The sequence below is a fragment of the Drosophila eugracilis genome, unplaced genomic scaffold (genome assembly GCF_018153835.1).
Source record: "Drosophila eugracilis isolate 14026-0451.02 unplaced genomic scaffold, ASM1815383v1 contig_340, whole genome shotgun sequence".
Lineage (NCBI taxonomy): Eukaryota > Metazoa > Arthropoda > Insecta > Diptera > Drosophilidae > Drosophila > Drosophila eugracilis.
The window spans coordinates 175,644-202,586 of NW_024573195.1; the positions used below are offsets into that span (position 1 = coordinate 175,644).

The following is a 26,943-nucleotide window of genomic DNA, read 5'->3' on the forward strand; positions in this document are numbered from 1 at the left end:
AAAAGGGCTGCCAGCTTAATTTCTAGAGAGTTGCCACTCCATCAACTGTTAAGATATACAGCTGCCAACAAATGCCTACAAATGATCAGAGCTGCCAGCTTTACGCAATTTTCCTAATTTTCAATATTGACGATTTTTGCTCGTTGATGATTCTAAACACGCCCGGAGTCTCCTTGAAGATGTACAACAAATTTCATAAAAATCGGTCCAGTCGTTTACGATTCTATAGCGGTCATACATGGTTACATCCTCTCATATATATAGATTTTAACTATTAACCTAAAGCTTAATGTTCAAAAATAAAAGTCTTTAATATTATTAAAAACGTGGGTTTTTTGGGAGATATTGACTAGTACTGAACCATAATAAAGTAGCCTGTTTTTTGTTTTTTTTTTAAAAAGGTAGTGGACTCTATTTAAAAGGCTCTCATACTAAAAGCATTTATCTAAAACTGCAGCCGTGACTCTTCGAATGCAATAAGAGATATAATGTACTCTTTGGCACTGACCACTGACCAAACACGTTCGGCCGTCATGCGCATGCTTCGACAAACAGAGTTAAACAAAGTTTGGGTGCTTCAACCGGGTCCGTCGTCTATATGCACTTTTAAGGAACAACACCTGACTCGTCTGAAGGCGATGGATTCTTATGCGATTGGATTAACCTTGCCCTTGAACCTTACAATATAAATGCTTGTATTGTTACAGATATTCTTAGGACCGACGAGTGTTTACTGCATGTCCTCGCCTCAAAATGCATGCTTAGCAATCATTAAAAAAACCCCAACCATAGTAAATATTATATTCCTTCTTGTTATACCCGTCGTAGAGTGAAAGGGTTAAATGCACTCCTTAAAAATTATTCAACTAGTAGTCGATTTAACGACATCGGTCTCTACTACTGTAAAATAATAAGATTTCGAGAATTGGGACTAAAAATGCAGATTCTAGAAATGAACTAGGCGCTGATAAAATTATACACATTGTTTCTGCTTGCATAATTTTTTTAATTATAATTCAATAGCGAAGTCTATTGAGCCATGTCCGTCTGCCCGTCCGTCCATATGAACGCTGAGATCTCAGGAACTATAAGAGATACAATGTTGAGATTAAACATGAAGATTCTTGAGGTCCCTGGACAGCGCAAGTTTATTTCAGCATCCTGCCACACCCACTCTAACGCCTACCAATCCCGAAAATCTAAAATCGCTTAAATCTCGGATACTATTAGAGCTAGAAAGTTGAAATTCAGTATGTCAAATCTTTTGACGCCAGCGCCCACCCATCCGCCCACCAAGCTCAAAAGACCGTTTTCGGATTAAGCATGTAGGTTTTTATGATGCTCCCAATGCAAATTGTTTTTTTCCGATCAAGCCACGTCCACTCTAACGCCCACAAAACCCGAAATACCAAAAACGCAAAAATCTCAGAAACTATAAGAGCTAGAAAGTTGTGCTTAAAAAAAAGTATTTAACTTGCCTCTAGTTTTCATCCGATCACGCTCACTCTAACGCCCACAAACCGCCGAAAACTGTGGCGTCCATAATATTATAGTGGATATTTTCGTTTGACCTTGTATAACATATTTTTGTCAATATCTATCGATATACTAAAGATTTTTCAATTTGTAACAATATTTCGCTATTTGTTTAGAAATTTAGGTTATAAAGCCTCTTATGGGCAGTGACGTCACTATCAGTTACTTAACATGCTTTCTCCGACAATAGGTGACGCTTGGGGAATTTCAACTAGCAAAATGAATATTTTAAAATTGTGTAAAACAGTAACGGGTATCTTATAGTCGCGCCAATCGGCTATAGCGTTTCCTCTTGTTATATATTAATTTAGGTTTATATTATATATATATATATATCTGCATTAGAAACTAAATAATTTATCGTTTCTTACTGCCTTTTAATTATTAAAAAAATAGAAAACGATACTGTCAAATGCCGCGATTATCAGATACTCATTACTTTGTTGACCACTTATTATCAAAACCACATGGCCTTATGCTGCAATGTCATCTCTAGAATCCAAACAATAGCATTTTTTTACATTTCTATTTCCCGAGAAATCAGTATTTTTAAGTTATTTGCTTTTGTGGGCGTTAGAGTGGGCTTGGTTGGATGCTGAAAGGCATCCACTCCAATCCAAACTTTCTGTTTCGTAGTTTTTGAGATTAGCAACCATACATACAGGCGTCAATCGAACAGACAGGCACTTCTGAATTTGCTCTGCTGTTAATATGATCATGAAATTATGTGCTACCCTTATAGTTTTTTCTACTTGTTGCCTACTTTTTAACTCTAAGCATAACGAGTAAAAATATCTCTATCTAATATGCACCTTCAACATCAATGTTTTATTACATTTATATTTATGTGGAAAGGTTGACATGATTCCTAGAACTCACAGTCTATATAACTAATTAGTAATTATTAATAACATAGTTAATTTGTTAGCATATGAGTATATAATATAACGCCAAAGCAAGTTTTATATTATTATTTACTTCATATCGCAAAGCGCTTTAATTTAATTCACTAAAATATTCATATTTGCAGTGTTGTCCCATAAAATTCTGTGAGAACTTAAGTTGATTTAGGAAGGGTGGAACTGGTCAGTCGTCTTGACTGCGGACAGCGGTTACTATTTTTAAAGAATAATTGTCTTTTTGCACCCAAGAAAAGGATTTAATACCATGAGAACATTTTCTGGACTAACTGGTTTGAGCTAAACATTTCTTCCGAAATGGAAATTTTGCCCCGAATGAAATGAAACTGGCTTAATTTTCCTATTCCTTACGAATGCGCATTATTCAATTATTTACCTAAAATCAAGAATAACAGAAGGATATATCTTCGGGAATAAAGAGGGCTGATACACCAATGTATTAGAAAATCACCCTTAAAAGTAGCAGTACGAAAATAACAATTGATGGTAAATCGCGAAATTTTTGCTTTAGCTAAAAAAAATGTCATGGGTGGGCAAGGGAAATGTTTCCCATCGTCAGTCTGTCCAGAATACATATAGAAAACATTCAAGCCAATAGGAACGTAGCGTAGTGCTGCACATCTTCTTAACGTTTGCTTGCCATTGGTGAACACTGTTTTCGCGTCATTCTTAGCGCATCTTCTTCTTTGAAGAAAGCTAATACACCATCTTACTTTCACTTCTATGTATTGGGCGTTAGGAAATTCAGTACCACATCTTACTAACCAATTTTAAGAAAAATATGCTACCAGAAGAAAACGTTACGGTGATGCCACACATGTAATGACTAACGTAAATATTTTATTAAAGCCTTAAATAGTGGTTCGATTAATAAAACAAGAGGAAACGCTATAGTCGAGTGCCGCGACTTTAAGATACCCGTTACCGTTTTACAAAATTTTAAAATATTATTTTCCTAGTGCAAATTCACGAGGCGCCACCTATTGTCAGAGGAAGTATGTTGAGTACGCTTATAGTGACGTCACTGCCCATGTGAGGCCTTATAACCTTACGAAGGCATTCATAATAATATTATAGACGCCACAGTTTTCCGCGGTTTGTGGGCGTTAGAGTGGGCGTGGCCAGATGCAACTTCGTGGAAAGTTTCAGAAGCATCTCTTAAATACGTGTTCCTAATCAAAGTTTTGTAGGTTTTATAGTTTTTGAGGTTTTTGCATTTTTGGTTTTTCGGGTTTTGTGGGCGTTAGAGTGGGCCTTGCTTGATCGGAAAAAAACAATTCGCATTGGGAGCACCATAGAAACCTACATGCTTAATTTTATCTCTTATAGTTACCGAGATATCAGCTTTTCTAGAAAATCCGAAAACCGTCTTTTGAGCCTTGTGGGCGTATACGTGGGTGTGGCCGGATAGTGTTACCACTATAAGATGCGCTGCCATCTAAAGATTATACTTTTTGAATTTCAACTTTCTAACTGCAATAGTTCCTGAGATTTCAGCAATTTTAGCTTAAAGCGATTTGTGGGCGTTAGAGTGGGCGTGGCAGGATGCTGTAATAAACTTGCGCTGTCCCGGGACCTCAAGAATCTTCATGCTTAATCTCAACTTTGTATCTGCTATAGTTCCTGAGATCTCAGCGTTCATACGGACGGACGGACGGACGGACGGACGGACGGACGGACGGACGGACAGACGGACATGGCTCAATCGACTTCGCTATTGATCCTGATCAAGAATATATATACTTTATAGGGTCGCAAACGCTTCCTTCTATCTGTTACATACTTTTCAACGAATCTAGTATACCCTTTTACTCTACGAGTAACGGGCATAAATATATATATACACAGGGTCAAAAATAATACGGGCATACAGACTATTTAAACAAATTAAACAAAACGTAGTGATTAACATTAATCTTGAAACAATAAAGTACAACAAAAACCAGAGCATAATAATATTAAATTATTATTTAATATTATTATTTAATTTATTAATGTGATTAATATGTTAGAACACGTTTTCAGCATCCTTCCACGCCCATTCTAACGCCCACAAATCACGAAAAACTAAAATCGCTGAAATCTTAGTAACTATAAAAGGTAGAGAGTTGAAATTTAGCATGTATAATATTTAGATGCCAGCGCATCTTATAGTGGTACCATTATCCACACCCACTCTTACGCCCACCAAGCTGAAAAGATCGTTTTCGCATTTTGTAGAAAAGCTGATAAAAGTTCGGATTAAGCATGTAGCCCACAAAACAATAAAAACAAAAAATGCGAAAATGTCGGGAACTATTAAAGCTAGAATGTTGTGCTTAAGAATATGTATTTAAGAAATGTTACTGCAACTTGCCCCTAGTTTTCATCTGGTCACGCCCACTCTAACGCCCACAAACCGCCGAAAACTGTGGCGTTCTTAATATTATAGTGGATATTTTTGTTTGACCTTATATAACATATTTTTGTCAATATCTATCGGTATTTCAATTTGGAACAATATTTCACTATTTGTGAAAAAATTTAGGTTATAAGGCCTCTTATGGGCAGTGACGTCAATATCAGTTACTCAACATGTTTTCTCCGACAATAGGTGGCTTTGGGAATTTCCACTAGCAAAATGAAAATTTTAAAACTGTGTGGAACAGTAAGGGGTATCTTATAGTCGCGGCACTCGACTATATCGTTCCTTCTTGTTTTTAATTAACGTCTATATTCTCAAGCCAACAAAAAGAACTCCAAAAATGTTTCAGCTTAGAAGCAAATGGATCCAAATTGAGATATGCTGGGACATTCAAGCCTTTTAAACAATTCAACACCACATAATTTATTTTATCTTAAACAATAACTTTTGATTGGTATTCGGATTGGACCGTCATAGATTTGTTTTGTATAATAACTCTGTTAAAATACAAACTAATAATTAAACAAAAAATACTTACATTTAATCTGATTTTACCACATTTAAAAGTACAGTAGAGTTGAGAAATTTTTGGACACACTCTTCGCCCGCTTTTTACTTCCTCGTAAAAACACATACATATATTTATGTGTATGTCTAATATGTACATACATAACCACAAGTCGCGAGGTTTTCCTAATTATTGTGGCCTAGTACATATTTAATTGGGCGCATACATACGAGTATATGTTATGTTATTTCACCCCTATGTATACACTCACGTATAAGCGAAACTACACCTAACTCAAAGGAAAATCATTAGACTTTCTCAGCGACGTAGGCGGCAGCGCTATTTGATTGGTCGTTGGAGTTCGCGCTACCTTCATACTTGAGTAAAGTCATGCCGCTTAGTCTTCCAGAGGAGTCCGTAACGAGAGAAAAAATATAACTTTGGACAGCGACTAAAGAGGTGGATCAACTTAAGATGTTTTAGCGGATTCTATTCATACATACTGGTATACATATGCATATGTATGTATGCTCACTCTTGAAGGGTTCTGTGGGAATAAAATACATCTTGTTCGCTTCACCAAAAGGCTGATACAAAAAAATAAATAATATAGAACATAAGAATAGAGCAAGGAATTTTAGTTAAGATTAATTCGCGTCTTCAGTATATATTGCCATTTTTAAAAAAAGATAATTTTTCGATATAATTTATATAATTTTTAATTCAATTTTAAAAAAAGTAATTTTTTTATTTTATTTATAGCTTGATTTATAGTGCATATATCTTTGCGAAATACAACAATGTCATTTATCATTTCGAAACTTTTTATTATATATGGAATTACAAAAATTAAAGCTTTGTAAGCTACGTTTTCAGTTTTCTCAATGATTAACACCACATAAAACAATGTGAACCAATAGAAAATTCACTTCAATGGTGTTCATACCCGTTACTCGCATAGAAAATGGGTATATTGTATCCGTTTCGACCCTATAAAGTTTTTTTAGCATAATCATTTATTAAGTCAAGAATCAGTACAACTACATGGAAAAATAAACCAAACCTAAATTACATAAAAGGATGTTCATATGTGGAAATTGGAGCCTCATTGACTCCTAATTGTTTTGGCAAATACTTGCCGTTTAACTGGAAGTAGATTTTTAGCAAGTAAGCTGCGACGTTTTTTCAGTCTGTCAATGTATCTGGTTGAGTGTCTTCCAACACGCTCTTCCACAGCGAACAACTTCAAATTTGTATGAAAAGTGAAGCCTCGCACATACCAGGGACAGTCTGTTATGCTTCTTAGGACTCGATTTTGCAACACTGAATCCTTTTTAAATGGATTTGCGGGATCCTTAGATTACATTCATTCTCTCTCATTTAAAAAGGTATTCGATAATATATCTCTAACTTTGAACTTAAACTTTCGATCTTAAAAATAAGATCTTAGAAGTCCATAGTAGGCAGAAGGTAGGAGACTTTTAATCTCGTGCAATAGGCCATCATGCCACATCTTATCGAAGGCTTGCAGCGGCCCTATAAAGTATATACTCGTATAGTATATCTTGTTCCTCTGTACGTCTGTACGTCCATCCGTCTGTCCGTATTACCGCTGAGATCTCAGGGCCTATGTAGGATCAGCATCCTGCCATGCCAACTCCAACTCCAACGCTCACAAACGAAAATTTATGTTCTCTTTTTCGCTTTAAATTATATCTGGTATACTTCATTTAGATGTGCATTTTGTTGTTGCCAAATATTAACCCACCTTTCTTCATGAATTTTGTGATATTACGCCCACAAAACGCGAAAAACTAAAGATCGCAAAGATCTCGGGTATTAAAAGACTCGTCACTCTTTTATGGCGTATCCTCTTGTTTAAAACTAATAAGCGGCAATGTATATTCATTTTCGAGCGAAAACCTTTTTAATATTCATTATTTATTTTATTTCTTCAACATAATATGTAAATATTAGTTATTTTACAATTAAGATATAAATAATTATTGTTTATTTATTTATTTTATTTCTTCAACATAATATGTAAATATTAGTTATTTTACAATTAAGATATAAATAATTATTGTTTCCAATAAAAAACAAGAAGAAATGCTACTGTTACTGCTTTACACAATTTCCAAATATTAATTTTGCTAGTGGAAAATCCTAAAGCGCCAGCTATTGTCGGAGAAAGCATGTTGAGTACCTGATATTGACGTCACAGTCCCTTCTTACAAAATAGCGAAATTTTGTTCCGATTTTAAAAACCCTTGGTGCAAGGTCAAACGAAGGCATTCATAATAATATTATGTTTAAACGAATCTAGTATACCCTTTTACTCTATAATAATCTTTTTATTTTATTTTTGTCAATATTTTAAAGTAATAAAGGTAAAAGTAACAAGGTGATAGCTTCAAACCAACGAAGACAATCTTATATAAATCCACAGAATTAAAGGAATCAAGAGGTTCCTAATCTATGCAACTTTTACTTACTGACCACGCTACCAGTATCAATATGTTTATGTATGTATATATATGTTATATAAGTATAACAAAACACCCTTTAACTGTTATTTAAATTAACAATAGGTGGCTCTGATGTGTGTTTATTCGGAGTTACGGAAAAAATCACACACCACCTATTGGTAGTATTCAATGAAAACTGTTTCGTTTACTAGACGCTATGTGGCGCCTTTTGACGATAGTACTATAAGTCTATTACGATTTCTATTAGTCTTTTCTCTCTTGACATTATAATTTTCTCTTAAATTTTATTTCGTATTTTTATCGCACTAACTCATTCTCTTAATCACTTTCCCCTCATACATTCGCCTTTTCTTCAATTTATTTACTCAATGTTATTTGAATGTCCACCTAACAACGCGACTCTGATAACTTTATATTTTGTCTTCAAATTTTGTTTAAAAAAATGAAGCCTTAATATGCAGTGACGTTACCGCCAAACAATAAAGTTGATAGTCGTATTAAAATTAATTTGGATAATTTTTTGAGTTCAGTTTTCCGTAATTAGAATTTTTGTCTGGAAATATAAAAAAAGTGAAAGTAAATTAATGAGTTATCGAAAATTAGAAATGTATTTAAGATTTTTGTAGTACTAAAAATATTAATTGCAAAATTTGATATTGTATCTTTGTTTCTTATTCAAAACTTCTTCTTAAACATCGGTTTTTTTCATTTTTGGCCCTAGAAATATAGATTGCTATGTTTCAAAAATCCTTTTATTCCCACCTACCCAAGAACATTCACATATGAACCACAATTGAGCAGCCAAACCCAATAAAAACCAAATAAAAAATGAAATCAATAGAAAAACGTATCCTAAATTTAAAAACCAAACAAATTTTTTTAGGAGTATACCAGATTTATTTCATTATTATACTGAATAATAATAGAGTATTAAATCTACTATGATAAATAGCTATTATTTTAATTGCTTGGAAATATTTCTATACTCTAACTCAGTTCCTCTTCTCGTTATTGATATTACATTTATTCTACCAAAATATTATTGTTTTTAACCCAGCGAATATAAGATGTAAATTAATTTCGTTCTTCTAGATTTCTGTAAATTCTTCGAAGTATAAGGTTCGTAGGTTCTCTTATTATTTTTTGGTATTTCCAGACAAATATTTTGAACGTTTACATTCCAAAATTGGAAATGATGAAAAACAGATAAATCAGCCACAACAATAATTTGTAATTAGAAAATTAGAAAGGCCCCCTCTCTGTCCCGTAAGCTAACAAAATAAATAAATAAATCATTCTGATCTATTAAGGAACACATAAACTTTTTAGCTAAGGAACTTCTAGTTTCTACCAACATTTTCCCACATTTTTGGAAAATTTTATTAAGCAAAGGCTAATAATAGATTAAATCAATATAGAATGGTTGCAACTAAAATTATTGGCTTGTAATCGGCCTTAATAAAACTTGTTAGTAAGATCAATTTTTTTTGTTCATGTCAAGAAGGACAAGTTTAAAATGAATAACTAACTAACTTAAATTTCCAAAATTGGCTTGCACCAATTCAACGTAATAAGAAAAGGTATTATGACGAACAGCAATCACAATTTAAAGTTTTTATTTCTTAAAGCATTCTTCATCATCAGTTAGAATCCTGTGTAACAAAAACGCCTATCCAGGCAAGAACTTTTTTTCCAAGGAAATCGGTTTCCATAGCATACATCCTTGCGACAGCTTTGTGCTTCTACGCCGTCATCATCAATATTTGAATTTAAAATTTCTTATTTTGCACAACACGCGCCATATTTATTTCTTTTCTTTTGATTTTTCTCGCCTCCGCTACAGAGCACTTTTTTGCGTCCCATTTTATATCGGTCCAGTTAGGCATCCACACAGTTTCACCCACCACCAGAAGGTCCATTTCCACCCCTACACCACATTGGCCCACAATTCCTTTTTGTTTTATTACGCGAGCATTTTCTTTCATTAATAGCCGCGAGGCATTAAATTTTTAAATCATCAGCTTGCGCAAGGGATAGCGTGAATGGAAAGCGTGGCAAAGAAAGAAGGACGAAATGGGGGTCGGAATGAGAAGAAGAATACCAATGGAATAGCGATTCGATGTTAAGAAAGAGCAGGATGGAGCAAGGACCGACAGAAGTATTCACTAATGATGTCTTGGGTACAGTCGCGCATTATTTTGTACAGTGGGCCCTGGGCAAGCATTTCTCCTTTTCCTCTCGCCAAAAATAAGTTTCTTACCTACAAGTGATTCTAAGTCACTCAACTAATCACCTTGAGGTAAGCGAACATATGAAATATAACGTTCTGGAATTTTTGGTGCTTGAGTGCGCTTTAGTCGGGTTTGATACAATCATATGCAAATTAGCAGATCTTAAACTAAAAATCAACAACCCCTCAGATTCCTGTATGCGAGTCACTCGCGAGGAACACGACTTTGCAGCTGTGCCCTGGTGTCCTCGGCCTGGTCCTCTGCTTGGACGGGACGTTACCGGACACTTGATCGTCTGACCAGGGGGACTGAACACATCGCGAAAACTGGTTTTCTCACGGTAAACCAAATCAATCCGGTACAAGAGGGTTGAGTTAGTCGGGTTGGGAAAAGCCGAGCCAGATGGCCATGCGAGTTGCGTTGGGGTTGGCGTTAGGTCAGTTGGTTAAAATTTGCATAAACATCATACCTTCGACAATTAAAATCAGTACCGCTATAAACTGGTCAGACTGGTTCTGTATCTTATAACCAGAATATGCAGAAATTCGAGCCCTTTTTAAATGTCCGATGTTACTCTTCTTCTTAGCTCTAAGCCTTATTTTCCGTAGCGCAACTCACCACACGTCCTCTCTCACATGTGAATATATAATGTATGAGCTCTGCACGTCCGCGTGACTTTGTCAAACAATTTTTCATTTTCTCATTTCAAGTTTTACTACGAACCGCCGCAGTTGAATTTAAAGAAAGTTAGCGCACACACGTATATAGGCGAACCTCTTATGTTTATTGACTAAAATTAACGCAGGGGCAAAGTAAAAGTAAAAAGATAGTAATTAGAAAATACAATGCACTGTTCAAGGTATAAATACCTGTAACCCAAAGCATTGTATTTAAATGAAAATGCCTAAAATAAAGAAACTGTCATACTCGTATAATATCTCTAAATCCATATACTATACGGCAGCTAAAATTTTTGCTGAGTTAATTTATTCTTCTGAAAACAATTTTGCTGATTTCAGTTTAATAAAACTAAAACGCTACACCGTAAAAATGAAAAAAAAAACAAGATGAAACGTTATATTCGAGTACCGCGACTATAAGATACCCGTTACTGTTTTACACAATATTAAAATATTCATTTTGCTAGTAGAAATGGACAAAGCGCCAACTTTTGTGAAAAAAGCATGTTTACTAACTGATGGTGACGTCACTGTCCATGTGAGGTCTTATAACCTGAATTTTTTCATAAGTAGCGAAATATTATTCCGCTTTGAAAAATCTTTGGTAAATCGATAGATATTGACAAAAAAAATGATATACAAGACCAAACGAAGATATACTTATTATAATACATGGGCTTCACAGATTTCCGCAGTTTCCTTAGTCCTCAGTATTCCTTAGTCTAACTGTGTAGCTCTTATAGTTCGTGAGATTTTATTTTTTTTTTTGGTTTTCCGGGTTTTATTGGTTTTAGAGTGAAAAACCATCTTTGAGGTTGGTGGGCGTAAGGGTGGATTTGGCCGGATAATGATACCAATGCGAAGGCATCTCAAGATCTTACATATGTTATCTCAACTTTCTACATTTAATAGTTCCTGAGATTTCAGTTTTTCGTGATTTGTTGGCGTTAGAGTGAACGTGGCAGGATGCTAGATAAGCTTGCGCTGCGTAGGCACCTTAAAAATTTTCATGCTTAATCTCAACTTTGTATTCGTTCCGGCGATCTTAGCGTTCATACGGACAGACGGACGGACGGACATGGCTTAATCGACTTCGCTATCGATACTGATCAAGAATATTTATAGTTTATAGGGTCGAAAACGCTTCCTCCTACTGTTACTTACTTTTCAACGAATCTAGTATACCATTTTACTCTACGAGTAACGGGTATAACAAGTAAACTAATGGTTATTTGGAAAACGAGTTTTACTTATATAGGCATTATACATATATGAAAGTTCAAATTCTGTAAATTACCTAACTCAGGTTATATAAATAAAATTTAGTAATTAATATGCCGATGTCAAAAGCTACTTATATCAATATCAAAATAATAAATTAGTATACTCATTAATAGAACTGGCATGTGCAAGCAAACAATTTGTGTATTTATTTATTCTCTACACCATTTTGTTTAGTTCGCAGAAATAGGAGTGTCCCATTTCTCGTCTTTTGTGTTTTTTTTTTTTTGTAATTGCAAAACTGTTCCGCAAAATGAGGGTGGATTTGTATTTGTGGATGATTTGGCCAACCATTTTGTTTTCATTAATATTAACAGCACTCACCCTCGACAGAAACAACATAATTATTACGACAACTTAAAAGCGTTGCAAGAATATTTCCTTATTTCGTTAATTTCATATAAATTTATAGATATATATTTTAAATAAACTTTTATAGTAAAATATTATAATTCTTGTTGTTTTTACAAACATACATTTATACATATTAGTCGAGGAGTTTAAGTACATTAAATTGAAACTATTCTCAGAAAATATTATTTAACTAATTTCAAAAGGCGTTCGCATATAACCAAAATAATCTATTTCTGTTGTTCCTATGAAGTTTGTGAGCTCGTACTTAAAATTATCTGACAATTGTCCAGTCCCAATAAAATATGTCCACGCAGGTTAAGTATGGAAACAGTGAAAACTGCCATAAAAAAACGTCAGGTAAAGATTGATGAAATACAATTTAATGAAATTAAGGGAACTGTAAATGCTAAATAATTATTTGTGTGCTTAAATTTTCAATTGCCTTCTGAAATGCAACTTTTAAAAATTCTTTCTTTCTTGTCTTTATGCAAATCCGTCCGTCCGTCCGCATTAACGCTAAGATCTCAGGAACTATAAGAGATACAAAGTGAGATTAAGCAGGCTGATTCTTGAGATCCCAACGCGGCACAAATTTATTTCAGCATCCTGCCACGCCCACTCAAACGCCCATAAATCACGAAAAACTGAAACCTTTGAAATCTCAGGAACTATTAGATGTAGAAAGTTGGGACTAGGTATCTTGAGAAGCCAGCGCATTTTAGGGCGGTACCGTTATCCGACCACTCGATTTTCGCTTTTTGTAAAATGGCTGATATCTCTGATATTATTACACCATTTGACCACGCCCACTCTAACGCCCAAAAAACGCGGAAAACCAAATATGAGAAAATCTTGGGAGCTGTAAGAGTTGAAAGTTAGGCTTAGGAATACTTATTTTTGAGATGCCACTGCAGCTGGGCGTGAGTTTTCATCTGGCCACGCCCACTTTAACGCCCACAAACCGCGAAAAACGGTGGCATGCATAATATTATAGTTAATGTCTTCGTTAAACCTTGTTTAACATATTTTTGTCAATATCTATTGATTTGCCAAAGATTTTTAAAATTGGAACAATATTTTGATATATATGAAGAAATTTATGTTACAAGGCCTCACATGGTCAGTGTCGTCTATTTACTTGAAGTCATATAGTAATCATACTTTTTTGAAACAAGATGGCGCTTTGTCCATTTCAACTAGCAAAATGATTATTTTAAAATTCTGTAAAACAGTAACGAGTATACTATAGTCGCGTCACTTAACTGTAGCGTTTTTTCTTGTAATATATTATATTAAATATTTTTTAGCTCGGTATTTTAATAAGTTCGGCTAGCGTGGGTATTAAATTTATGTTTTGATTCCAACGGGATTTTATTAAAATATGTATGTTTAGCACCCCGGATATGTATTTTTAATTGAACAGCTCTTGAACTAACTAATTTTAAATTATTTTTGCTTTTTCAGATACAAAAAGACGTCTATGCCAACCACTGGGAAATGAACAAAATGGAAACAGCCTCACCTACAGTCTTTCCCTACCCAATTTGACATAAAATAAAATCTTATCGAGAGGTCGAATAAATAGAAGAAGAAATATATTTCAATACTTTTGGAAATATTTATTTATTATACCCGTTACTCGTAGAGTAAAAGGGTATACTAGATTCGTTGAAAAGTATGTAACAGATAGAAGGAAGCGTTTCCGACCCTATAATGTATATATATTCTTGATCAGGATCAAGAGCGAAGTCGAGTGAGCCATGTCCGTCTGTCCGTCCGTCCGTATGAACGCTGAGATCTCAGGAACTATAGCAGATACAAAGTTGAGATTAAGCATTATTACAGCATGCTGCCACGCCCACTCTAACGCCCACAAATCGCAAAAACTTAAAATTGCTGAAATCAGGAACTATTGCAGTTAGAAAGTTGATATTCAGAAAGTATAATCTTTAGATGGCAGCGCATCTTATAGTGGTACTACTATCCGGCCACACTCACCCATACGCCCACAAGGCTCAAAAGACGGTTTTCGGATTTTCTAGAAAAGCTGATATCTCGGTAATTATAAGAGATAGAAAGTTGGGATTAGGCGTGTAGGTTTTTATGATGCTCCCAATGCGAATTGTTTTTTTCCGATCAAGCCACGCCCATTCTAACGCCTACAAAATCCAAAACCAAAAATGCAAAAATCTCGAAAACTTTAAGAGCTACATAATTTTGCTTAGAAACACGTATTTAAGAGATGCCTCTGCAACTTGCCACGAAGTTGCATCCGGCCACGCCCACTCTAACGCCCACAAACCGCGGAAAACTGTGGCGTCTATAATATTATTATGAATGCCTTCGTAAGGTTATAAGGCCTCACATGGGCAGTGACGTCACTATAAGCATACTCAACATACTTCCTCTGACAATAGGTGGCGCATTATGAATTTCCACTAGCAAAATAATATTTAAAAATTTTGTAAAACAGAAACGGGTATCTTATAGTCGCGGCACTCGACTATAGCGTTTCCTCTTGTTTACAGAGTGAATATTAAACTAAAAATTTAAGCTTTTATCAATGCGTGCAGAACTAAGTATAAATGAAGAGATTATAATATAAACAAGAGGAAACGCTATAGTCGCATTTTTTCATTTTTAGTTTTTCGGGTTTTGTGAGCGTTAGGGTGGGCGTGGCTAGATGGAAAAAAACAATTAGAGCATCATAAAAACCTACATGTTTAATGCGAACTTTCTATCTCTTATAGTTACCGAGATATCAGGTTTTCTTGAAAATGCGAAAACCGTCTTATGAGCTTGGTGGGCGTATGGGTGGGTGTGGCCAGATAATAGTACCACTAAAAGCTGCACTGGCATCCAAAGTTTATACATACTGAATTTCAGCTCTTTCTAGCTTTAATAGTTCCCGAGATTTAAGCGATTTTAGTTTTTCGTTATTTGTGGGCGTGGCAGGATGCGGAAATAAACTTGCGCTGTCCCGGGACCTCAAGAATCTTTATGCTTAATCTCAACTTTGTATCTGCTATAGTTCCTGAGATCTCAGTGTTAATACGGACGGACACCTTCGCTATTGATCCTGACCAAGAATATATATACATTATAGGGTCGGAAACGCTTCCTTCTATCTGTTACATACTTTTCAACGAATCTAGTATACCCTTTTACTCTACGGGTAACGGGTATAAATAGTATTTGATTAAAAGGTAAACATTAAAAATGGAGCAGCGATTGCTATTGACCATAAATGCCAAAATGTTCAAATGATATTTATTAGGGTCCGATGTTCCATTTAATAATAATTAAAACCTCTTTGTGATTCAGTCAGTCTATTGTAATTCAGGTCATTATTCTAATACTCGATATAAATGAAATTTGTAAATAAATAGCTACGTCTTGGTAAAACTTTACCACCACAATCTTTGCCACTTGACGATTTTAAAAAGAAGTAGCATGTATTCTTTGTATTGTCGAAAACGATTCATTATACTCGTTTCGTACTTTTCAACGAATATCATCAAAACTATATCTTCTCCTTTGGAGACTAACAATAGGTTATAAAATCTTAAGTCTATAGACTAACAATAGGTTATAAAGTCTAAGTCTAAGTTTTAAGTCTATAACCTAAATATCTAATTGACCGCTTTTATCTTATCCCTCAAATATAATCAGTACAGGTCGCTGCGTCGTAGTCGAGTTCTGTCTGAGACCATGGTTTGGATCGGAGCGAGATTGTTTGGATGTTCGTTTAGTTTACTTCGGTAGGTTGCTTTAAGCCTTGATATCTCTTAAAGAGCTTTGGGAGTCATGAAAACACACTTTTTGGTCTATGCGATGATGGATTCGTTTCCTGCGGTATTTCTAATTGGGGACTTAGATTGGAGTGGACTAAACACAGAGAAAATCTGGAGCTATCCAGTTATAGCTTTTATACTGTGCTTTCTCAGTATCTCGTTCTAGCACCTTGGAAATCTTGCGTAAGGCTCCGATGCTTGGTAGCTTCTTCGATGCTGGCGATCTGCTGGTTTGCTGTTCTATCTCTTTTGTGTGGAAATTTTTGCTGCAGCGACAAAAACTGTATCCAGAGGGATGGTAGTGCTCTTTATATCTTCCTCGAAGTTAAGCTGTGGGTCTAAGTGATCGTGTGTACTCACATATTTCTTGTATTTTAGCCAATACGTTGTATTCGACCTCAGTCTATAGGGGCGGTTCATGATTTCTGGGCTATGAAGAAGCGCTAATAGTACAGGAGATTGGTCAGATGAGAGGTCCGGGAGCGATCTGGTCTGGCGATTGGTCAGATTGGCATTCTTAAGGCATTCTACATTGTTTTGAGGATAGCATCTATATTTGAATGGACTGATTTTGCACTATGGTTTATATAAACTAAACTAAATTATTTACAGTATTACCATATTATAAGTCAGTGATTAACGAATTCGGTATCAGTTTACTCTACAAATATCTGACCAAACAACCAACTTAACGACAAATACGAGCTTTATCGGATTGAACTCCGTACTTACATATGTATATGCTCAGTAATTTGGTATGCCAAACGCTTAACAACACTAGCGCCAAACATTTATAATGATTATATTCCTCTAAGTTTTTAAAGCTGGTTAATACCCAGTTACCTTAATATCTGACACGTATCAACACTTATTACTCTATGAAAATATTTAAATCCGTTACTCGAAGAGTACAATAAAAAAGTAGTATAACAGTTAAAAGGAATCATATATATAATGTATAAATATCTCAGATCAGATTTAGATCTTGGCCTTCTGTAAATTCCACCCCTCCCCCTTTCACTTTTTTAATCAGAATATATTTATATTGTACATTTCTATCGTCTTATTTATCAAAGTATTTTTTAATTCACTCGAGTGCCGCATTTGTCAAATACCCGTTGCAATGCCAACCAATTTCAAAATAATTATGCCAACAAAAATTGACATCTGCTTCTAGAGAACTATTAAATGAAAATATATTTCTTAATTGAGTGGGACATCTGTTCTTTAACAATACGTTTACCACTAAACATTTTTGTAGGTCGATAAGTATGGATAAAAAGGAATATTTAAAGTCATAAAAATACTTTAACCTTTATTTTAAAAAAGTTCAAGCCCTTATAGTTTCCAGGATCTCTGCGTCCGTACGGCAATTAAATCAACTGTTATTGATTCTTACAAGATACAGAATAGCCTCTATATGTAATGATTATAATTTATATCTTTATTATAAAGTTACATCTCCTATTAGCATAATTATGTTGAAATTAAAGAAGGATAAAGTTCTAAAAATAAAAAAAAAACAATATCAGACATGTTTGGTGTTTTCTTTATAATTTTAATGGAAGAATTTACAGTTTTTAAATATCAATTACAATAAATGAGAAAAATATTTTATCTGCGGTTTACATATGTATTTTTAAATTATATTTAATACAAAGAGCAGCATAAGTTTTAATTAACAACAGAAAAAAGCTGCAACTAAAGGTTCGATGTTTTATTATTTGTACATATTCGCAATGCGACTATCTATAGTATTTAAATAACTGTCCAAATATTTTTATACGAATGGGATGATAGATTTTAAATGGATATGACTCGTCCTAATGTTACAAATTAAATTTTTTTTTTGCATTTACAAATGTTTATTTTCTCCTTAGCAAAAACTTTTACCTTAACAAAAGTAAACATCTTAATTGGAGAATGATGTCTTATCCTGGATTCTATTAATCAAACATGGCGGCACCAAGTTTATTGTTTATTTGTTTACAAAAAACGCTGGATTTGGTGATAGGTTGGGCGGCATCGTTATCATGTTGCCTTGGTGCTGCTGGTGCATCTGTTGTTGTTGCTGACTTCTAGTGTTAGTTGCGTACAATTGCTGCTGAAAACTGTGATATTGCTGTGCATACTTCAGATCGTTAGACGAGGGACCCACAAAGTTGATGGCAGAGACACCGTTGCTATGACCAACATTTCCGGCAGCTGAAACTAAACTATTGTTGCTGGGTCCAATTAAGGGCTGACTCTGACTTTGTCCTTGTCCTTGACTCTGCAGATGTAAGTGTCCTTGCGCCACTGCAGGGATAACTCCCAGAACAGTTTGGCTTTGACACATTCCGCTAGGCATGTTCTTCAGCTGTTGAGGCTTGGCCTGATTGGACTGTTGTGATGATACAAACATGGGTGGTGCTCCACTATTGCAATTAGCGTTGTTAAAAAATGCTGTGGGATCACCAACGCAGTCCAGGCCATCCGACGCATGTGCAAACTGAATCTGCCTATTGGTCGAAGCTTGCATTCGTGGACCCATTGCATGCGGTCGCATGGCATGAGGACGCATGCCCCGTATCAATGACGGTTGACCAATATTTATTGGGACATCGTGGGATAATCCTCCCTCTTCGTCCATAATTGCTATTTGATTGCAGTTCTGAAAAAAGTTTATGCCATTGCCTGTGACAGGGTTATTTGATATCTTGTTCTGGTGCTGCTCGCCGGGAGAGTTAATTAATATGGCTCCTGATCCAGACCCTACCATCATTCCCTGCCCACCTTCCCCAACAGTTGGTGCACAGATCGAAGAACCATTGCCTACAGGAGCCATTTGTGGATTAGCATACCTCTGTAAAAACTCGAGACTAGGTGGCATTCGCACGTTGCCACCTCCATTATTATTGTTGTTGTTGGCGTTTTGCGGCCTCACAGGCATGTATTGTATGGTGTTCGGAGTACTCGCCTTAACTTGAATATTCGGATTGAAATTCGAACCAAAATTGACGGGCATTCGACTCATCATTCTAGGACCAGGTTGCACAATGCCTTGAAAGTTGGAAGCGTTTGCCGATCCGGGACCAGAAACTGGACCCGACCCAAGAGGAGTCTCTCTTAACACATTGGGCGAATTAGAGTTAAAGCCTGGTGGTCCATTTAAACTTCCAGGAGCGCACATTTTTGAGTTAATTATTTTCTGACCCATTGAATTCATCACGACATTCATTGGGTGGCAGTTATTTTGATTTATAGCATCCATTCCGTGTCCTTCTAATCCCGAAATCATTCCATGGTCAATATTAATGTCTGCCGATCCTGGACCCCCCATCATAGTCATTCCACCAGTACCGGCTGGACTGCCCAAACTAGACACACAGCTTGTTAATTGTTGTGACATTTGCGCCAAAGAAGAGATTGGATCAAAATTCTGAGTCATCTTGTTTGGTGGCGGGCGATTGCCACTGTTGGGATTCAAAGGAATATTATCACACCGTCTATTGAATTGTACGGATCCTCCTTGGGTTGGGACTTGACGCTGAAAACAAAAAATGTATAAATTCAGTTTTATTAAATCTAGGTAATTTATTACCTCCATTTGTATATTAGAAGTGCCTACTTTATAGGAACTTAATCCTGAATTCGTATTACTTTGCATATGCTGGTGTGCATTAAATATAACACCAGGACTGGATGCCGAAAATCTTGCTTCGACATTTGCTTCTAAAAAACCGCTTCCTGGCGACTGTTGACCCTGTGGACTTGGTCGTCTACTTTTTATGTTATCCCCTGTAATTAATTGTAGTCATTTTAATAACATTAATTAAATGCACTAAATGCACAACATCCATTATATACATTGCTATTCTGTTTTGTAGATCCGTTTTTATGTATTTTTAGTACAAAGAATTATTTTCTTTAATGGGTAAATATGTATATTACATAAAAATTCGATTTTTGAATACATGTTGTGCTATATTATTTAATTCTTTTCTCGATTGTATATATAAACAATAATATATATAATACAATGTATTCGTAGTTATAGTAGAGTTTACGTTTAGTAATACAAAATCGGCAACCCATAAAAAAAAACAAGAAGAAACGATATAGTCGAGTGCCGCTTACTATAAGATACCTATTACTTTTTATACAATTTTAAAATATTCATTTTGCTGTGGAAATGGACAAAGCGCCACCTTTTGTCAAAAAAGCATGTTGAGTAACTAATGGTGACGTCACCGTCCATGTGAGGCCTTATAACCTACATTTCTTCATAAATATCGAAATAATGTTTGGTAAATCTAAATAAATATACAAGGGCAAACGAAGATATCCACTATAATATTATGGACGCCACAGTTTTCCGCGGTTTGTGGGCGGTATAGAAAGCGTGGCCGGATAAAATCTTGAGTCGAGCTGCAGTGGCTTCCTAAAATACCTATTCCTAAGCCTTACTTTCTAGCTCTTATAGTTCCCGAGATTTTCTCATATTTGGGTTTCCGGGTTTTGTGGGCGTTAGTCTGGGCAAAGCTAGAAAGGAAAAAGTATTCGCATTTCTATCACTTATAGTTATTGATATATCAACTGTTCTATAAAAAGCGAAAACTGTCATTTGAGCTTAGTGGGCGAAAGAGTGGGTATGGCGTGATAATGGTACAACCATAAGATGCGATGGCATCTCAAGATTATAGATTTCTAGCTCTAATAGTTCGTGAGATTTCAGCGATTTTAGTTTTTCGTGATTTGCGGACGTTCGAGTGAGCGTGGCAGGATGCTGAGATAAACTTGCGCTGCGTAGGGACCTCAAGACTCTTAATGCTTAATCTCTATTTTGCAGTTCTTATAGTTCCTGAAATCTCAACGTTCATACAGACAGAAAGACTGACGAACGGGCGAACAGACGGACATGGCTTAATCGACTTCGCTATGGATACTACTCAAGAATATATACTTTATAGGGTCGGAAACTCTTCTTCTACCTGTTACATACTTTTCAAAGAATCTAATATACCCTCTTACTTTACGAGTAACGGGTATAAATATAGTTTTGAATTACCAGCAGAGGACTGAACAAACGGCTCCAAATCCTTTGGGGAGAGGTGGGACAGCGGAGTGCTCGGATTACTGTTTAAGTTATGAGTGAGTACGCCTGATGATCCGCTATTGCGATTCCGATTTTGATTTGACGGTGATGGGGTTTCACTCTGAAAACAATTTTTGTTTGCTGAGAGAACTCCTGTTGTGCCTGATAGGGATGCCGTGGTAATGGCCGGAGGAGCAGATCCAGACAATGACGTAGTGCTATCCATGCTGGGTGAGTGGGTTGGCAAACCCAAGGATGCACCAGTTGTGCGCGGTGAGGGAAGTGACAGATTGTTAGGACTCGATGGATTGGGCGACTGAGTGGCTATGGGCACTGAGGCAGATCGTTGGGTGGAATGGTATGGAGGTGGCGGTCCCTGCAGAGAACGCACTTGACTACTTGCCGAAACACCGCCATTTCCAGAAGACGTCTGCTGTAGCGGTACGACAGAACCGACCGATTGTCTGGTTTTCCCTGCCTTTAGGCGCTCTTCAAAGAATTGCTGTTGAATCTTTGACCACTCCATTTGAGCCACTCCCCCTTGGTGTGAATGGGATAGGGTATCTTGATTCGAAAGCTCTTTTGACATATCTGGTACCGAGCCGATGACATTTATATTGCAACTGGTAGTGCCAAACGAAGACAGAATATCTGTTGAGCTTCCCATCATACTGCCGTTTGGAGGGCCAGAGCTTGAGCAATGCATATTGGCATTTATTGACCCTGCATTAGTTCCAGGTACAGGCCCAGCTCCTACTCCAGATCCGCATTGAAGGTTGCCTTTCTGGCTATTGCATGCCATTACAGCACCCATATCTGATATAACATCACCAGGCAAAACACCCTCCTCCGCAAGCCCTGAAGTTGTTGCAGCCAAGAGCTCTGATTTTCCACTTCCTGGCAAATGCATTTGTAGCATTTGAGAGTTTACTACAGTTCCTCCGCCACTCTGTGTTCCCATCATCAGTTCGCCTGGTATCTTTGACAACTGTGAGCTCACACTGGGTCCGACAGAACTTTCATTTTCTGGAAAAAGAAATTGATTCATTTTCTTTATTTTTGCTAGCTGCTCTTCCCGATGTTGACGTTGTTGTGGTGTAAGATTTTCGTCTGGAACCTTAACTCCTTGCAGCGAAACAATATTGTTCTCGTGGACCAGTCCTGAGTCGCTTTCTTTTGTGACCTGTCCCAAGTCAACACCAGCTGCTTCAAGTATTTTTATAGCTTGCGATTCATTGGAAGAACTAATACCGTCTATACTTTGAGAGCTTTGGGCAGTGACACTAGCACCGCTGCTTCCGGGTCCGCTCTCCCAGCACATCAATTCATTCTCATTGACCAAGGGATCTGACTGGTCGATGAAGCTCGATGAATTCACAGTACTCCGTTTACTGTTTTCATTTTGACTAAATTGATTTTTCAAAAGACCTATGGGCTTTGAATGTGTCTGCTGATGTGTAATCTTTGATAAAGGACTAGAAACATTTGATCCTCCCGGTCCGGTACCTAGCCAAGGCATTCCCAAAGCATTGTGTCGCTGCAATTTATTCATTTTTAGGGGATTCTTCATAAAGAAGTCTTCGAGAAAGTTTTTTGTTGCTGGCTGTGTGCAGTGATATGCAATTATAGTTTGGAATTGGCCGCTTAAAACTGATTCGGCTCCCTTGTTAGCCAGTTGAGTTGAAAACACGAATATGTGATTTTGTTGTTGCATGTAATCCAAACAATTACTGGCACCCGAAGAGGTGCCATTGCCATTACCGGTTAAAAGGTTACCCACCCCAGCTCCAACTCCTGGTCCTGGTCCAACTCCACTAACGTGCGTAGCATTCAAGCCAATAGCCAATATGCTTGAGATAGGGGGATCATTCAAAGATTCACTGATAATATCCGGGTTTAACAGATTGCAACTAACGCCTTCCATGCCCATTTCGTCATTATTTAATACCAATGCAGGTTTTTTTTCCGTTATACTATCGGTTGTATTTCTTTCTATTTTTACTAAATAAAGAAAAATGTTTATTAAAATATATATACGCTGAATATATCGGAATTTTTTTTATAAATTAGAGGATACCCTTATTAAGAAGGCTATTAACTCGAATCTATACATCCTATATTACCAACAGTAAAATACTCACATTAATCTAAAATATAATTGTGTATTTTTAATATGAACACTGTTGATGGGTTTCGAAAATTATTGTTTAAACTTTTTTAAGCATGTAAAACTGAAAAATGTTCCATTTAGATAATTATATTATTATGAGAAAACTATTAAAACAAAAATTGTGGGATACATTATAATTATAAAGAAATAAAGTAAAAGAAACTGAAATCACAGCTTAAATAAGTTTTTAAATAAATTACGGTACAAGTTTGATTTTAAAATTTAGCGAGTAGATTTATTACTTTTATTTTGTAGTTTTGTTTGTTACAGCCTTTAAGTCATTTTTTCTTGGTGCCGAAATTTTAAAACAAGTTTAAACAAAAATTTATTACCGACGATAAATTCAAAATGTTTTTTTTTTTGCAAATAAAATGCCTGTTTTCTTTAATTCGGATCGTTAATAAAATACATTTTATTTCTTTTAATTTTAATTAAAATTTCGTAAAAATTAAAATAAGAACTATAAAAATGGAGACCATAAATATAGAAAAAATATATTTGACTATAGGATAACTTGAATTTGGTGTTAACTTGTTTTACAGATAGTTGAATAATGATTAATTTATTTGACTTACCTGGCGTAGCGGAGCTGTCTTGTGCATTACCAATAGATCCGAACCCAACAGGAGACATATTTGGAGAGTGAATTTCACTTTCTTCTTTTTTTATATTCGCTAAGCTGGTCAAAACGTCAGCAGGTTCTTCCTTGATAGCAATGCTAAGTGGTAAACCAGATGTGGGCCCTGTTCCAGACCCGGTACCAGTAGTTAAGCCTTTTGACTTACTAGAACTTTTTCCTGTTGAGACTTAGAAAAATATATATACACCTATGTAATCAGACAAGCTACAGTGCACTTTAGTTTTAAGTATATCATGGAAAATAACAAATTTCTGTACGTACGTTGCAGAAAAAGAGTTCTGCTTATATCGAGTTAATTTAGGAAAATAAGAAGATAGTTGCCATAAATAGTTTCCTATTCGAGGAACATTTGTTATATCATTTAGAAATTTGAAAAAATAATAATAAAAAAAAATTGTAATAAAGAAAATTGGAAAACTCTTGGAGGTAAAGCCATTCTGTATAAATTAAAGTTAAATTACAAGGCAGCCTTACCGACATCATCGTCCTTCACATTGGACTTCTTCTTTTTCGCATGATCGTCGCAATCGATCACTTGACCACTGCTGCTATTTGAGTGTTCGCTGGTGTTGTTTGGAGAGGGGACCAGACACGAGTTAATGCTGCTCGAGGAATTCTGCCTTAGCATCGGAGTACCAACAATAGTGCCTAAGGACGACTGCGATGCTTGTGCATCTGCCATAATATTTCCACCACCTCCGTTACCACTAGTTGGAGTGCCAACAGCTTTGTCACTATGGGAAAGGACTTTTTGATCTGCACCTTCTTCTGGCATTGCTTTCATTTGATCTGGAAACACTTCAAATGATAGGAAATTTATAAAGGACAAACAAGGAACAGGACTTACCCGGCGAAAGAGAAGGGAAGGCTTCGCTTTTGAGGGTCTTCGGAGAGTTCCTGCTGGTGCCGACGACCCCATTCCCGATTCCCTTTCCGGAATTTGTTTCAGATGCACTTGTTGGGGCATCGGCGTTCGGTCGTGATTGTGCCTGGGCTGGACTGCGGGACGTTGTTGTCGAGAGCATTGTAGTTTGGCATTCATGTGTACATCAAAAATAACATACACGTACACTGTCGTACACTAGCCAAATATCTTTGAAGCGATCATAATGAACGCCAAAAGTGACTTTATTCTTCCGGATTATTTCAAATTTTCTTTCGATTAACTTGCGCTGTTTCACAATTTTATGTATACATAAGTACATATGTATTATTATCATAACATGAGTATCATCAACTTATGTTTAAAGATATATGTATTTTGACTACGATTTTTAATTTGCACTGTTAAAAGTTGCCACGAACTTCTGGAAAAAAAATAATGCGCATAACTAACAAAATATCATAATATAAATATATAAATTTGCTGACTTTTGGAGTGACCGGCCACCACAATCTGTATAAGCTAGACTTCGCACATCCTGTTTGGATAATTAAATACTGAATCTGGTAGATTTAAAGAACATTAATGTAGGGTTGTTGATAATATATCAAAATATCAATATATCGATATTTTTTTCCAAAAATGATATATTTATATCGTGATATTTTTTTTGGCCAAATATCGAAATCATGATATTTTTTTTTGATATTTTTTCCTTTTCCTTTCCATTTTAAAGCGTTGATTACTTTATTAGATAGAAAGATAACGGAAAAATGAATGTTAAATCAAATTACACAAATATAATAGGCGGCACCGCCAAGTGCATTCATTGTACTAAAACAATAAAGACCAGCGGAAACACATCGAATCTGTCGTCGCACTTGCGCAATAAGCATAGCGAAGTTTTTGCAAAATGCGCGCAAAAGAAGGTATGTATGTATGTAAGGCATGTGTGTGTATGAGTATGTGCGTGTATGGGTTCCAATGAAATTCCAATTCCAATGAAATATATGTACAAGAAATACAATATATACAATATATTCATTTGTTTTAATTTTTAGCGACGCTAGAAGCAGAATGACCGACATACACATCAAACAAAGAGTATTTTTAAAATCTTTAAATTCCGCAAATTGGGCTTAGTGTTAAATTTGCTTTAGTTAAAATAATAATTAAAAAATTTATAAATTTATAAAACTTGTTTATTTTGTATTATGCAAAAAAAAATTTTTCATTAGAAAATATCAAAAATATCAAATATATCGATATTTTTCGGCGATTTTTAAAAATATTATCATCATATTTTTTGATAAAAAAAAATATCATCGATACGATATTTTAAAAATATTCGACAACCCTACATTAATGTCTGTTTATGCCGTGTTCTTTATATTGAAAATTTAACAAAATAATCTGGTAAAAAATGTTAAATGTAAAAATAATTAATATGCATATGTCCTAAGGATGGCGACGGTAACTTTATGGTTGTCTTGCTTTTTACTTCTTTTAATTATTTTATATGAAGATTTATTATGGTTGTCTAGCTTTTTACTTCTTTTAATTATTTTATATGAAGATTTATTATGAAAAAAAAACTTACAATACACATGTGTATGTACAAACATATGTAAATTATTTATTTCAGATTATATTTATCTGTTTTTAGGCATCAGCATCATTTTAAAGACACTCCCGACACACCATAACCAAATTATAAATAGCTATTTTTATTACATTTTATTGGATTATTAGCATTCCACCGTTCCATAACTGTTGGAACATGTAGAAACAGTAACAGTTACTTACTGTAACAAATGCACAGAATATTATTATACATTTGGTTGTAAAAATTTTTCGCAATAATGAAGTCTTTTTAAGCCCGATTCCCTAGTGGACGTCAAAATCATGAAACTACCTTGTATCAATCGATTCAAATATTCCATATTCAGTTTTTTGTTTCAAAGTATTTGTTTAGA

At 35.5% G+C, this 26,943-nt stretch overlaps 1 protein-coding gene and 1 long non-coding RNA gene across 2 annotated transcripts; one reads left to right on the forward strand and one right to left on the reverse strand.

Annotated features, from left to right (window-relative positions):
- The first annotated feature begins 9,896 nt into the window (after positions 1–9,896).
- LOC108118551 lies at positions 9,897–14,001 on the forward strand. The gene is made up of 2 exons (XR_005993821.1): positions 9,897–10,947; positions 13,868–14,001. It is a non-coding gene; the product is annotated as an uncharacterized LOC108118551 (long non-coding RNA).
- A 3,800-nt stretch (positions 14,002–17,801) lies between these two features.
- On the reverse strand, positions 17,802–25,513 carry LOC108102324 (protein BCL9 homolog). Its single transcript, XM_017207112.2, has 7 exons — positions 25,456–25,513; positions 24,932–25,391; positions 24,559–24,873; positions 24,020–24,250; positions 21,248–23,275; positions 19,781–19,977; positions 17,802–19,726 (listed from the first exon to the last, which is right to left on the reverse strand). The coding sequence occupies exons 2-7, from the start codon at positions 25,107–25,109 to the stop codon at positions 18,176–18,178; spliced, it is 4,500 nt and encodes a 1,499-aa protein (XP_017062601.1). The 5' UTR covers positions 25,110–25,391; positions 25,456–25,513; the 3' UTR covers positions 17,802–18,175.
- Between the last annotated feature and the right edge of the window lie 1,430 nt (positions 25,514–26,943).

Excerpts from the sequence above, each read along its gene's own strand:
- LOC108102324 (XM_017207112.2), bottom strand. The coding sequence starts at position 25,109 with ATGCTCTCGACAACAACGTCCCGCAGTCCAGCCCAGGCACAATCACGA. Across the intron at positions 19,978-21,247 it reads GTTTGTTCAGTCCTCTGCTG|GGGATAACATAAAAAGTAGA; the intron begins GTAATTCAAAAC and ends AATTAATTACAG. Across the intron at positions 19,727-19,780 it reads CTTCTAATATACAAATGGAG|CGTCAAGTCCCAACCCAAGG; the intron begins GTAATAAATTAC and ends TTTTGTTTTCAG.